At 39.4% G+C, this 15,388-nt stretch overlaps 1 protein-coding gene across 5 annotated transcripts in view; it reads right to left on the bottom strand.

Moving 5' to 3' along the window:
• The window catches only part of NCOA2 (nuclear receptor coactivator 2), a 188,672-nt gene that overhangs the window by 29,283 nt on the left and 144,001 nt on the right, over positions 1-15,388 (bottom strand). For all 5 annotated transcript variants that reach the window (XM_058021410.1, XM_058021401.1, XM_058021420.1 and 2 more), the window contains 2 exons: positions 12,204-12,351; positions 8,546-9,815 (listed from right to left, as the gene is read on the bottom strand). In XM_058021410.1, coding sequence (XP_057877393.1) covers positions 8,546-9,815; positions 12,204-12,351 — 1,418 coding nt within the window. The remainder of the gene's footprint in view (positions 1-8,545; positions 9,816-12,203; positions 12,352-15,388) is intronic.

The raw sequence follows: 15,388 nt of genomic DNA on the forward strand, positions 1-15,388 counted from the left end.
CAAACCCCAGTACAGGTCGCTGCTCGCCTGCTGTTGGCCAAGCTGCGCAGCCCCCAGTGTCCCGCCCGAGCGGCCTCTGATGTGTCTGGCAACAGGCCTGATGTGGAGGAAGCTCACAAACCTGTTGGAAGGGGACTGGGAAGGCTTCCCAGGGCTTTTCCCTTGCTTCTGGGGAGCCCAGAGTAGCACTGGCACCCTTCAGAAGTCCTGCTGGGGACTTATGATTCCATTGATTCCATACCTTGGGCAGCAGGGGGATTCCTGCCTGTGCACTTTGTGATGAGTGCTGACAGCAGGGATAACAGGAGAGCAGGAGTGCTGAAGATGGGGGTTTATGTAGGTGTAACTGCTACTTCTTTCAACACAGTTGTATTTCTAGTCTCTTTATGACTCGATTAAAAGCATACAATCAGAAAGTTACTTTATGGCTATATCAATTCCCCATATGCCCTTTCTCTGTTATATTCCAAACCTGAACACTGAATAACTCTACAGAGGTTAACTGGCAATATATATACATGGGATTGGGAATTTATTATACTCCCAACTTCCCAAATCATTGAAAATAACTTCTCTAGAGTATGACAAGAGAAATCTACATCTACATATGAATTTACATTTAAATTTAGTAGAAAATTAATGAAATAAAGATGGGAGAAAAATTAAGTTCACCTTACACTAACATAATTACTTACTTGCTGTTTTTCTTATATATATTGATTTTCACTGATACTCTCTTTTGTCAGCTTCTCTGTCTAAAACCTCTTAGAATTAAAAAAAATTTCTGACTGAAATGTGGTAATCATTGCAATTATGTTCTCCAATCCTAAACTCTTGATAAGGGTAAGACTTGGATAATAATTAAGAACAGGGTGTCCAGTTTCAGTTTACTACCATCTTGAGCAGTGAATATATCACAGCAGTATTTATAACAAACATTCGTAACAGTATTTATAACAAATATCTACTCAAAATCAGTGTCTTCATTAGGAAATGTGCAATGCCAGAGGAGAGGCAAAGTGAGCAGCCACCCATTAAGGATTGGGAACTGAGAAATAACATCCCAAACATGCAGAACTGAAATACAATTCTTCCTCGTTTTTTTTTTTTTTGTCCTTCCCCACATCATGAACTTCTTACTGAGAGCAATCTTAGGCCAAAGATCACAGGATACTGAAGAAATACCTGAGATGGCTTTAAATACCTACTGAGGTTCTCACAGGCTAGCTAGAAAGCACAGCACATTAGTCTGTACAGAACCCCTGCCACCACATCTAGCCGGCTCCTGGGAAGTCCAGCTATTTATTCAAAGGTAGCTAAAATGCCCCAAGGTTACACTGCTGAGTGCTTTTTTTGGGTGACTGACTGCAAATAATCATGGTGCTATTTTTTATTATTTCTACATCATGTCCTAGTCATATAAATTGTAGTATACAGTGCAAAAGAGGAGGGAATTCACTCCATCAAAAGGCAGCATGTGGGTGATCTAGAGGCTGGTGTTATTGGCAAAATGGCAGGAAATCAGAGAATCAGAGGACTGGAAGAAATTTAAAGCCTCCAGGCAAAATCAGTGTGTGCCATTCCCCATGGAAGTTCATACAGTTACTTGTTAAAGACATCCAGAGACAGAAAATCCACAGCTTCCCTGGAGAATTGGTTTCAGCACTCTGCCATCCTTGCTACTCTTGTATTTCTTTTATCAGTCTCAATGCAAAATCTCTCACACAGATATTTAGACCCTTCTTTCCAATCCTATTTTCAATCTGGAGAACATACTGTGCTACCCTTTCTTTTTCTAACTTTTTCTGTATTTGAAAACATGTGCCCTTTTGTGTTTTAAGCTGAAATGAACAAACAATCTCAAATTGTGAATTTTCTTCAGCAAATAACCTGTTTTCTAGGCCTCTCATTACGCTCGTTGCTCTTGTGGATTGCTTTCACTTGATCCACACTTTTGCTGAAGCCATGTCCAAGACAGGACTTAAAATGAAGCCTTATAGCTGCTGAGTAAAGCAGAAAATTTCCTCTACACATAGTATGCTTTGATGGCATATTCCAGAAAAGTATGTGATTCTTTTAATTACATGACATTTACTGTCTCTCACTCATCTTGTCATCACTATGATCCCTAGAACAGTTCTGAAAAACTCCTATTTAGTCACTTCTCCCCTCATAATTAAAAAAAACAAAACTGAGACATTATTCTTGACTAATGATAATAAATAGCATTTATTCACCCTGAATGTTCTAATATTTTCTATCTATATCTCTTCATTGCAGCTGAATCTGAACTGTGTCCTCCAGGGTGTTTGCAGACACATTCAAGTGCCACACTCAGCTTTACCAAGCTCCATTGTCACATCAGGTCATTCAGGTTAACTAAAACACTGAGCAGCTCTAGATGCTGCACGAGTCCTGCAGCATCTCCATTTTGACAGTGAATCCTTCAATAATCACTGTGTGTGGAGGGATTTCCAAACAGCTTCCTCACCACTCACAGCAGTTTCATCTTGACCATGCACCTCTACCCTGCCATAAGGAAAAGGGCCTTACTCAAATCTAAACACCTTGACACACTATTATTCCAACAATTCTGCTACTTTCTTGCTGAAGGAAAACAGGTTGGCTGGTCCAAGATTACCTGTTCCTGACAAATCCCTCTGATGAGGATCCCACTGCTTTCCAGGCAATTACAAGCAGCTGGGTGGACCCAGCACATCAGTAGAAAAGGCTGAGCCAGGAGGAATCCAAAGTGATTATATAAAACCTAAATCACTGCAGGGACAGGTGATAAGCAGATTCAAAAAGGTGCTCCAAGAGACAGCCATGAGTGATGTTTATAGGAGCTGCATTTGAGCGATGGCAGATCTGCTACAAGAAGAGCGCAAGAGCCAGGAGAAGAGACTGATACAGAGCACCATAAATTATAGAAGGATGATTCAGGACTCTTTGGGGGAATTAAGACATATGGCCTTCATTACATGGATCTGAGACAACAGCAAAGGGAAGTTTTATACGTTGCAGGGGGGTTTTTTGGTTGGTTTTATGTGGGATTTTGTGTCATCTTTTCTTTTAGCATTCTGGCTACTGCAATTCTTTGTTCAAACACTAGATATATATATAAAGAAACAACCTCAAAACCAAACCTAAAAAAACACCAATGAAGAACATATTGATCCAAATGTGTCAGAAAACTGCACTCCCTAAGATGTTTCTAATTCCTCTCAGAAGTGGCAAAGAAAGGGCAAATACAACAGATGTATTACAACAACCCAAATACGTAACCTTCTCCTTTTTTTGCTGAATAATCAATATTAAATACTTAAACTTTATTTTTTATAAGGGTTCTCCACTGCTACAAAAATTCCAAGAGATTTGGAATTATCACCAACTTATGATGTTATCCTAAGTCTTTCCAGACTCACCCTCAAATGGCACCATATGTGCAGAAACTAGCATTAAAATATTTACTTGGCTAGATTCAAGGGATTTTTCTTTTAGTTATAGTCTATATTTATTTTGTTAATGGCCTAAATTGAATTATATGTAAATAGAAGGCACACCCTAAGCTCCCAGTGAAACAATTATTTGTCAGGAATTAAAAAAAACAAAACCACCTGACAAAGTACTAAGCATCACAAGAAAGTTCTTGTGTGGGTATTTCCACTACGTCTAAGTAATGCAATTATGACAATCTCTGTAGAAGTTGGGCACTAAGTGTCAGAAAGGGTAAGACAAATAATTCTCAGGGATGTTTTTGCATTTGAAAAAGTACTTATTTTATACTGTCATATAGAGAAATACAGATTAAACTTAAGAGCTTACAGAAGCTGTACTGAAAGGCAGCTGCACCTCAACATGAAGTTTGTTTTACAATAGTTGCTGTTTCAAAGCCCAGCTTCCATGGATTGTGAAGGACTGGATAAGATACTCAAGCCTCCGGAAATCTCCTTCCTGCCATGGGCATTGCCCACGGCTTGCACTGTGACCCTCTATTCTAAGGACTTAAAACAGGATGTTTTTTGGTGGAGACACAACTTGAAACTACATCTGATTTGCATAAATTTGAAGTTTAGTTCATCTTCTGCCTCAGAAGTACAGGCAAAGAATTTGACCATAAGAGGCAAATGAAACCAAATCCCTACTCCAAACTGGCAATAAATCAAAGGATTATAAAAGGAAGGGAAAAGGAAGTTAGAAGTGGAACCAATACAGTATTTTTCTCCCTGGTAACTGCAATAAACATAAAATTGGCTAGAAATCCTATTAAATTATCAAGCTATTCTATGACTAACATTTGAAAGCAGAACTCTAATTGAAAGACATTCAGAAAATGGAATCCCCATTCTAAGGTTTTGATAGAATTTCAAGAAGAAACAAATGTTCCTCATGAACTTAATGGATTCTGGACTATTAAACCAGAAATAGGTTTTTTAAATATGAGTGGCATGTGTAGAGAAAATATGCTGGTATTGGGAAGACACTGGTTTCCACATGAAGCATGAATACAGCATAGTTGATAAAATATGTGAGGAACACCAGAGCAGTTTCTGAGTTTTAGGACAAAAATGTACATACTTGAGATGATTTCTGGAACAGCATTTGCGCAGACTGTTGCATTGCAAAGTCCCTGTCAAACAGCCTGTCTTTATGGTCTACTGAACAAAAAAGAGGAGAGTACACTTGTGGAGATTAGGATTTCATTCCATGCTCCCCCAGGTGATTTCTCAGAGAACAAGCTACTTTAGCAAGGCCATATCTAACACTGTTCATGGTGTTTCTCTGATGTTCCTCTGTACTTTCACTCTCCTTCCCCTCCAAGCTGTCAGGCAGTCCTTGCCACATCTGACCACTTCCTGACCACTACAGGGGCTGCTCCTGGCAGTGGACAGTCAGGGAGAGCAGGAGAAGGCAGGTTTACTGCTCAGGGATGCTCTCTTCCCTTTCCAACAGGGCTGACCCATATGAGAACTTGTGCTCGACAGCAACAGCCCTACCACGGTTGGTGCTGGAGGAGAAACCCCACTGAGTGTCCCCAGCAGGTCCCTCTCTCATCCCCTCCCCTACAGCTGCTGTAACTGGAACAGCAACCAGCCTAATCAAGCCTGATAACCATCATCCCACCAAGGAAGGGAAAAAGGTACAGCAGGGCTGGAAATATTCTCTGCCATTTGAGAAAGGCTTCCTGTCAGTCGCTGCTCTCTGCAGAAGAGTATGTTTAAACACACTACCTAGAAGACTGCTATTTTTAGTGCAGTGGTGCACTTCAAAGCATTTCCTGCTCAGAAAGTCACACCAAAAGTAAAAGGAGAAAATGCAATGGCTCTGTTGCCTCCCAACACACTGATCTCCCTTGTAGAGGCCATCCCACTGCTGCTCTGCTGCAGTTTCCAGAGAAACTGCACACTCCAGTGACTAATTACTTAAAAATACAACATTCCTCAGGGAGGAGAAGTTTTAAATAAACCTGCAAAATAGGTAACACAAGCACATGGCTAATTTTTACATATGGGAGGAAAAAGGAGGGGGAAGGATGCAGGAGGATGGAAGAATTTAGCTCAAGAATCTGTGTTCTAGTCTTGTACTAAATAGTTCCAGCTTTGATCTAAATTTAGGCAATGAGCACTTCCTGTGGGAGACCATCTTCCAAAGCTGAAGAGTTTTGATGCTAAATATTTTCAGTGATTTTATAATTGGGGTAAAGTGATTATTTGTTTAAAGGCCTGGCCTTCAGACAGTTAAACACTTACATTATTCTGTATTTCCCACCATTTCCTCTCCTACTCCATGCTGGACTTCTGTTTATTCAGGTCCAGGCTTCACTGCATTTTAAGTGGGTTTTAAAGTTCTGTTTACAACCAACAGGAGCAACAAAAGCCCTTCTGTCATTATCCAGCAGTCTTCCATCACAGTGACAAGACTGGCTGCTCCATACCTTGGAGCTGAGGAAGCCCTCACCACTTTATCACAGCTCCTGCACTGCTCTGTGGTTTTCTGAGCAAACCCAACTCCCAGACCTTTCGGTGCCTCCGGTTCTCCTTCTCCTGGGACACAAACTCTGTCTTCAAATGTTAAGAAAAGGCAATACATCCACAGCCCACACTTCAAGCCCCTCAAATCCCTCCCCAGCCTCAGAAACATAAAACCTAAAAATAAAAAATGAATGGACCATTCACTTTACGAAGTTCATCATTCAGGAGACCTGATTTTCAACTGCTTGAGGTTGGCAGTGCTTGTAGAGACTGAAGTCTCTTTCTTGAAAGCTGGTTTTATAGTTAGTCTCATGTTTACATTTAGGGTGAGACACAAGTTGCCTATGAAAAAGTAAAGCAGCTAGTTTAAACTGTTCACCTGTGCTACCACTTGTCAATGGGAAGACCAGTAAAGAACAGCTAACCTCATCTGTTTTAGACACACATTAGGATAAGATAAGAAAAAAAAAAGTCCTGGAGTATTTTTCTGTGTTTCCATCAGCAATAGAAGGAGTTTGAAGGACTGCCTTGGACTAGACAACAAAGTTCTAGAAGGGATAGAACCTGGTCTCTGAGAACTGGTTTGTAAGCTAAACTGTTTCTTGTGTACTCCACAGAGATCATGAAAGAGGAAATTTTAATTCTTTTAGAAATTTAATTCTAGGGGAACAAACCATCTGAAGGCCATGATTTTGATCTATGGAGGAAGGGCATACAGTTTTTTGTGATTACCAAATTTTACATTCTTGTTGAGTAACTAATTTTGGAGGATTGAAGATCTCTGCTTTCAATCTAGTACTGACTTCAATGTGTAGGATCTGAACTAGGAACTGAAATCTATCAGACATGTTAAAAATATGCCATTCTTGCTAGTTTACCTATGAAATTCTTGATTTCTGTATTTTTATAGCCTAATGAACCATCAGTTCTCAAAGAGAATCTACACCCTACCTCTACAAACACTAGAAAATACAGGCTTCTATTGAAAACCAAACTAACATCCAGGCTTGAGGATAAATCAGTGCAAACTTCAGTGAGGAGAAATTAGTACAATTTGGCTTGGCTTCTCCTAAAGTGTGGGAAGGATTGAAAAACCACAATTGCTCCTACATAGTGGCAATAGTTGTCAAATTTTGTTGAAACAAAAGCAGCAAAGTAACCTTAGGAGTTGCCTGGATAACTGAGATTTTAACAATGCTGCATCTACACTGCAGTGACACATTTGGCCTCTATGTTTTGTGGTTATAACCACTGTTGAAAGAACTGTCTACTAGTTACAGACTGCCAAAAGGGCAAATAAAAAAATATTAATCCAATGTTGTGTCTTAGGGCTAAGAAAATGTCATCTAACCCTCCTCAGTCTCACAATACAATATAGAAAATATAAACAAGAATGTCTTTATGCACACATAATAAAAAGATAAAATGGGTTAAAAAAATAAACAAGCTCAAACCTAGTCTACACATTAGAAAATATACAAAATTTTTAAAATTAAGGATATGGCTGTGAATGAGATGCATGAACATTTGCATTGCATATGATCTGATCATGATTTACAAACTAAGGCTTCACACACAGGGCTGCCTGGGGATTAATGACCAGCTGGGAGATTTGATAGTGTAGGACAAATCTAAGGATCATTAACTCCAGCTAGTTATAACCTTCCCAGAAAATGCTTTATACTAAAATTGATATTGTAATTACCCATTTTATAAATAATATAAACAGTAATACTGAAGTAGCAGATTGCTTTCACTGTGCCCCTTCTTCTTGCAAAGCTCTGAAAACTGGAGCACTCTGGGTGATGTGGACCTGCTGCTTTTGGAAACTGAATTCTGCATCAAAGCCAGTGTGACATAACACTTCTTAGCATAGGTCCCAACAATACACCATTTATTATTGTGTTGGGCAGCACAGCAACAAGGGATCTTGCACAGAAAGCAAAGAAATTCTGAATGTAAAATTCAATGCAGATAACCTTGCATGAGGAGACAGGATCCCTGCACTGAACAATTAATCTTTCACAGAAACTTGAGGCTGAATATAAAGAATTTTTAAGATTACAAGAAAATCCCATCAAATCCTCCAGACTGCCACATAAGTCTATTTGCTTTGATTTTAATTTGCAGGTCAAGCATAACATGAAGACCAGTAATGCAAAGTTGTTATCAGTCCTTTCAAACAACTGTTCTTGAGCATGAACCTGTTTTCCATGGGAGGAGTGTAGCTGCTATGCTGGGCTAGGTCAAGGACCCATTTAGCAAGCACAACAGCAGTTCAACCTCAGCCTGTGGGAAAAGCTGTCAATTAGGCAGCACTAACCAAGAGCCACGAGTATTTTTGCCTGACTACCATCTGGGAAAGGCACCCTGCATTAGCCATCTCCTCCCAGGCAGAGCCTGTGCTTTTACACAGTGTGACCATCACCAGCTGGGAAACTGAGTGAAGACTGGATTTCAAAAGACAGGTAACAGCCTCCTGAAGTGCCAAGACGCTACTCTTAGTGTAAGTCAGATGGCAGGAATGCAGGCCTGGAACAAGTCATTCACACATAATGCAAAAATTAGCTTACCTGTTCATTAGGCTCAAAGCTTATCTCTTCTTTTTCCGTCCTCATCGCTATTAACTTTGTGCTACCGGAAGGGTCTGTCTTACTGTCCAACCGCTCCAGTTTTGGGGGTATGTCTGGTAAACCAATATCTTTAGTATCATCTTTATCTAGCAAGTAGCGAAGTAGTGCATTATTATTCTTCTTAGGACTCGCTGGCTCCTGCTTAACAGTCACCTCTGAACCAGGAGCTGTGCTACTGGACTCCTGGTTCAGTTCTTTGCCTGTGGCCTCTGCTGTGAGCTTGGCCAAATCTACAGGAGAACTACTGTCCTGCAATAGTCTGTGCAAAATTTTATGCTTCTCCTTGAGCGAGGTTCCATGTGCTGAACCAGACCCAGGCAACCCTCCCGTGGAGTCCTTGCTAATGTCTCCCATGGTACTGGACAAAGGTGAAGGCTCCATCTGATCTGATTTGGTGGTCAGCAACTGTAAGAGCTTTGTCTGGCTTTTTCCATCGTGCAGTTTATTCTGTCCATCAGGTCTCTCGCCACTGACAACCGGTGGCATGTTGCTATCGCTGCTGTCTTTCTGCTCTCCTGAATGGCAGCTGCTCTCTGCTTGTCCAGTTGTACCTTCTGATTGCTCCCCATATATTCCAAAGCAGTCTTTAGAGTCCAGGCTTCCCATCTTGCTTAGCTGGGGAGGATTCATATTCACAGGGGAATTTTGTAAATTTCCCATTTTTAGGTCAGGTGAAGCCAACGACGATCCTAGAGAAACGCCGTGGCCCTCGCTGAGGGCCTGAAGTGCGTTCAGGGAACTGTTGGTGTAGTTATGGCTATTTCCTGTGCTGCTGCAGACTCCCACAGGTGAATGCAAGCTCCCTGCAGGGGAGAACTGACTGGGTGGGATGCGAGGACTTCCTGCCACTCCAGGGCTCACGCGATGCCTTGGGGAAAGCATAGAGTTTGGCTGCCCTGGGTTCATGCCGGGGCTGCTTTGAGAGGGGCTATTCATTTTTAGTGCATAGTTACTACCCTGAGGAGTGGATGCTTGTATGCTTGACACATGGTTCATTCCCCCTGAACCACCAAACCTGCCTGCTGGCATGCCCACTTGCTCCTTTGGGCCATTTATGGCAAAATTTATATTGCTACTGATGGTCATATCCTGACCTGGGTTCCCACTGCACATGGCCTGATGGGCAGGGCTGCTGGAACTAATTGGGTTCAATATCTTCCCCATTCCTTGTCCAGTCAAATCCTGATTCATTCCACAGACATTCTGCTCTCTATGTGGCAAGAGGAAGAAAAACAGCCTGTTAGCTACATGACAGTGGCCAACTTGCAATTACATAACGGAAAAAGAAGCAAAACCCAAAACCTCACTTTAAAATAACACAAAACCTCTACAATCAGAAACAAATCAACAATTTGACAAAAGTGATATGCAACTCTCAACATGGCTGAACATTAACAGTATGGTTTTTCAGTACCTCATTAGAAAACAATGAAAGAGAGGAAAAACAAAATTAAACCTCATTTAAATGACAGTCATTAGAAATGCTGATAGGTTACAATTTCACACTCTCTTTAATGTATCTCTCTACAGTTTGGCAAGAGCTAATTTCTAGAAATGAAAGAAATCTCATCTGAAACATATGACCCAACAAATACATGTTTTACAAGACAGCTGCGGACAGCTGTTTGCTGGAGTTTTGAATTTCTCTAAGTTAGCCCCACCACAAGGCTGGAGTGGGCTATTTGCCCACCAAGTTCATAGTGAAAAGAAAGTTGAAAAAGTCACATTTTTACACTGCCAGAGTATTTCAATACTGCTCCAAAACAGCCTGTGAGCCAAGGGAACTACTGGATACTTGTTCAGAATGAGAACAGTCTGTTAGCAATCCAGTCCTGCACAGGCATTTAGGAAAAGGGGAGAAGAAAAACAACAAATCACACACACAGAAGCTGAAACTTGTATTTTAGAGATGTAAGCCTCAAGACAGAAGAAAGAGAAGAGAGAGACACACACACACACAGAGAAAAAGCTCTTGTGAGAGCACCTGAAGGTCACTTTTCGTTTCCTCAGTAGATTTTAATTAGTTTATGGGAGGATGTAATACACTTTTTACTCTGTGCTAAAACTTAAATTAGGAAAATCAGATATATTCCCAAATGCTAAAAGCTACAAAAGAGACAGAGCCAAGTAGGTTAGGAAGGAAAAAAATGAGATTCTGACAAAAAAAATCAAATCAACTCCAGACTTCCAATACCAAATATAAATGGAACATTCCTAATATGCATTCTCCATGAGACAAAAACCATTCCTATTTGCACAGTATAAGTAAGTGCAGATAAACCTTCATTTTGCTAAAGTGTGAGTAGTAAAATAATTGAAAAATACAGAGCAGTGAATCTTCTTATTCTGTATTGGTTACCTTAGGTATAAAGGCAAAGGCGAAAAACATTAACTATAAAAAAGGGGTATTTTTAATGCCTTATTACAAATACAGTAGTACCAGCACTCTGCTTTAAAAAGTGCAAGAAAATTTATGAGTACCATTTAAAAATTATCAGTGCTTGCTTTTTAAAATTTAAGATTTGGCACTTAATAAAATATTAGGTCTATTCAGCAATCCAAAGAAAACAAATTGCAGACAGCTTTTAGCCTGATCAATCTACAATTTCTATAAAATGGTTTTAGTTATAAGTACGTTTAGCACTGTTTTCTTCCTCTCAAGAAAAATGATACAGAGGACTGGGAATAAAGCCTGAAACAAAATCTGGTACAAATACACCAGGACGTGCAATGACTTAATAAAAATTGTATGTTAAAGTTCTGATGTCAGTGATTGCTCAATACTGACTTTAGCATATTATTGTCTCTACTTTTTAATAATAAATCAAACTAACAGTAGTGACACTGCTTAGAATTGGACATATGAGAGCCACTAAGCCAAGCACCAGAAAAGACAAGGCACAAAGACAATCAAAGAATTAAGCAACACATTGTCTAAAGTGTAGTTCTAATACTCATAACATGTTTTTTAAAGAAGAACCAGAACCAATAACAGAATATGAACTACAAGAATTCTAAGCTTTCTAGATTTAATTGCTTTTGAAAAGTTTCTTGTATCTACTACGCAAAATACAGGAAATTAAAATACTGAAAATAAGAACATGGCATTGAAAATCCAGCATGCCTGCCATTTTCAAATTCTGAAACAATCTTACAGTCTTTTCCTGCTGCAAGCATTGATTTCAAAATCTTACTTTGTTTCCATGATATCAGTTCTGGGTCAACAGAAATCTATCAGCCTTAAACAATCTATTTACTTTGGCAACCTCGTGCTTTGCATGACTCTCAGCAGAGTGTGGACGCAAGGAAGTATAGGTGGCCTTTGAGTCACAGTAAAATGTATTGTGTTGGGGAATATAAGTGGCCTTGCCAGTTCTAGTTATTCTAAATGAGCCACAGCTGTGAAGTCCTTAGCTGGGCAGTAGCTGTGGCTCGTGAAGGTTACTGGGATAAAAGGGGGTGGGTTGAGAGCCCTGATGAAGCCACAAGGAACTGCACTGCTGAGAAGAGCAGCATGGTAGAAAACCACTCAGAAGGTACGGACTTTAGAAATATAATAACAACAGTATGCTTACAACAAGGAAGTGGCCAGGATTACCTGTGAAGCATATGCAAGGAGATGACAAGCTGAGGCTCACTGGTCGTCTGAGAGCGGATGAGCTTGCTCTTGGTTTGGGCAGAGACGATGGTGCCGTCCGACAGGGAAAAGCGATACACGGGGCTGAAGGCCAGCCCCTGCCTCAGCACTGCAGGCAAGCACAACAACACAGGTAAGCTAATGGCACACTGCTCAGCTGCTCGACATCTCATGCTTAGCACTGATGCCCAGATGTGGAGCTAATTAAGCAAAATAAATAAAAATCACATTTTGAAAATAAATAGATGTGTACAAAAAAAAAGAGGATCCCGCATGCTGTAGGGCGATCAAATGAAAATCTGCAAGGAGTGACAGCAATAACAGGAAGATACTATGAAACAGAATGTATTCCAGGAGCAGACAGGAAGCTCTTGATGTCCATTTCACTTTTCATCAAATATGTGTCTAATTCCTTTTGTTCCTCAAACACTTTTTCACTGTACCATTACACCATGATGATATGATACAAGTATCCTTAGTTTTTAGATCATCTGTTTCCATTAGCCTGTATATTCTCCTCCAAGCCTGACTAAATTGTCTTGCAACAGTTACTCTCACTACCTGTTTAATTTAAAAAATGCATAAACTCTTACCTAAGAACAATTAGAAATGAGAACTGGAAAGAGAAATTATTACTTTTAAAAGAACAAATAAAAAATATATATGTCTAAAAAATTACAAATAAAATTACCTAAATCAAAACTGGGGCTCTGCTACCCTTTCTCAGTGTTGATTGCATTTCAGGTTTGGGGTTTACTTCACTGTACACATTCTGCAGCCCTTTAAGTTTTTAATGTAAACTTGAACTGAAACAAATTCAGTTTTTTAACTTCCATACACCTCTGTGACACTTCTTTAATGAAATATTAAAACATGTTATGGAAAAGCACATCTCCCAAACATTTATTCTACTGTTCACTCTCTGCCATCAATGAAACAAGTGTGGTCCCTTAAAATTTCTAGTCCAAAAGCAATCACATTAGGATTGCAGACATGAGAGAAGTAAAATACTCCAAAAATTTTCATATACTCATTTAGGGAAAAAATAGGAACGAAGCACTACAAATACATTTAGTTTCTTATTTTTTCATACATCTATATTTTCTGTGGGGTTCTGTCTCTCTCTTTTTTATTTTATTTTTTTAAATTAATATTATCATGTGATCTTCATTTCATTGCTAGTCTTTTAATATTTCCTGTTATAATGAAATGACGTCGTTTTCCAAGTGTGGCCTTTATTTTTCTGGTCTACAGAGCTAGCACATTTTCAGCCTTGCAAGACTGGTAACGATTGCTTTCCTTCCCTGTCCCCCACTGTTATATATTGTTCTGCAAGGTTGCAAAGTATTATCTAGGCAGTGAGAAAACAGGAAGCACAATTTAAACAACCAGAAGGGGTTTTTCAGAGTAAAAATGTAACGAAAAACAAAAACCTACAACAGTGAAACAATACAAAACAAAATTTCACTGTTAGGTATGTCATTGTTTCAGTTTAACCTTTGGGCACCAGAAGGTCCAAAGCTCTTAACTTTAGCATATACCACATCAGGAAATTCCAGTACTCAATGCCAACAGGATACAAGTGAAATCTCTACTTAAATCATTTTCCAAACTAATTCTTTAAGCAAACAAGAATGTTTCCATATTCCTCTTGAGGAAATGCTATTTTTCTGACCGTGGCCAATAAAAACTTACCATATATTCTGCATTTTACACTGAGAGATAATTTTAAAGCATGTTTTTTATTGTTTATCAAGCTAATGCTGGATTTTTTTCACACTGTAATGCTGGACTACATGTAGCAGAGCATTACTTTCTTTGCTTCCATTCTCAAACCACAATGACTTGAAAACTGCAAGCATAAAGATGCTCCAGCCTGAGATATGACTTGTTTGTCTTCCCCATACTGCAGGTCAGGGGAGCAAAATATTTCAGCCATTTTTCCTCTTCAGTGCTGTATCATTTGTAGGGAAGTAATTCCAGAGGTTTTGCCTCCACTTACACTCACTCTTTTCATTTTGACAAGAAGAAAAGAGCCCTCTCATTTAGATTAATTCTACAATTTACATGATGATCCTAAGCCACAACTGCAAAATGATACAGTGTAAACGCCAAAACACTTATATTTTTACCACTTCATAGAAAGCTTAAGAAAGGACTCATTCAACCTTAGGACTCAAGGTAGTAGCTGCAAATTTGGTCAGGAATAACTTCAAGAAGACTGAAATTAATCCTTCAACTGCCCTCTAGACCCCTTGTTTAATTTTAATTGCATATTGCCTTCTTCACTTGTCTAAAATCACAGCACAAGGCTGTGAACTTTTAGCACTTCTACTGTACATACCCCCAAAACTGTTATCTAAAATAACACAGCATTTCTGTGACCCCACATTTCTAAAAGACCACCTGAAGATTTCAGGAAAGCAGAACATATTAAAGAACATTTAACTAATGCCTCATGACTAAAGCTCTTTTTTTGGTGTATATTTGGTGGAATAATTAGATATTCCAGTTATAATTTAGTATCCAAGATGACACATCTGCTGCTTAATGACCATGGTAACTATTTGTTACAAGCCAGCTGTAAACCCTGTTCTTTAAACATGAACCCAAAGAATGATGCTTCTGTACTGGAAACGTTCCAGCTATTCCCAATTGGTTTTGAAATTACTTTCCCATGGACTAGATAGGGTTATTTGCTTTTATTAATTTGGGTCTGTGTTACTAGAATTAGAAGTATAAGGGTTTTATGAAAAATCCCCACCCAGTCACTACTACAGGAACCTCATGGGGACCATTCCAAGTGCAGTGCTTTCCTATTTCTTACCTGCCATAATCCTGACTGAGTAGATGTGCTTGTGGTATATCCTGTAACACTTATCAGCTAGATAAAGTGCAGCAATGTAGGTTTCCAAACAGTATGAGAGGTGCAGCTTTGGGAATTTACGCTCAGTGTTTCTCACAGGAAATGTGACAGTAAAAGTCCATTTTTGTAAAGAAAGGGAATACGGGCAATGAACTGCAATGTGTGAGTTGAGGTTTTGAAGAATAATGGTGAGTGAACATTTGGACAGCATGCAAGGGTCTTTCCTTCCAAAATAATTTTGACATTTGGAAGATTTAAAACACACTTCAGGATGGCACAG

The sequence above is a fragment of the Melospiza georgiana genome, chromosome 1, assembly GCF_028018845.1.
Source record: "Melospiza georgiana isolate bMelGeo1 chromosome 1, bMelGeo1.pri, whole genome shotgun sequence".
NCBI classification, from domain to species: domain Eukaryota; kingdom Metazoa; phylum Chordata; class Aves; order Passeriformes; family Passerellidae; genus Melospiza; species Melospiza georgiana.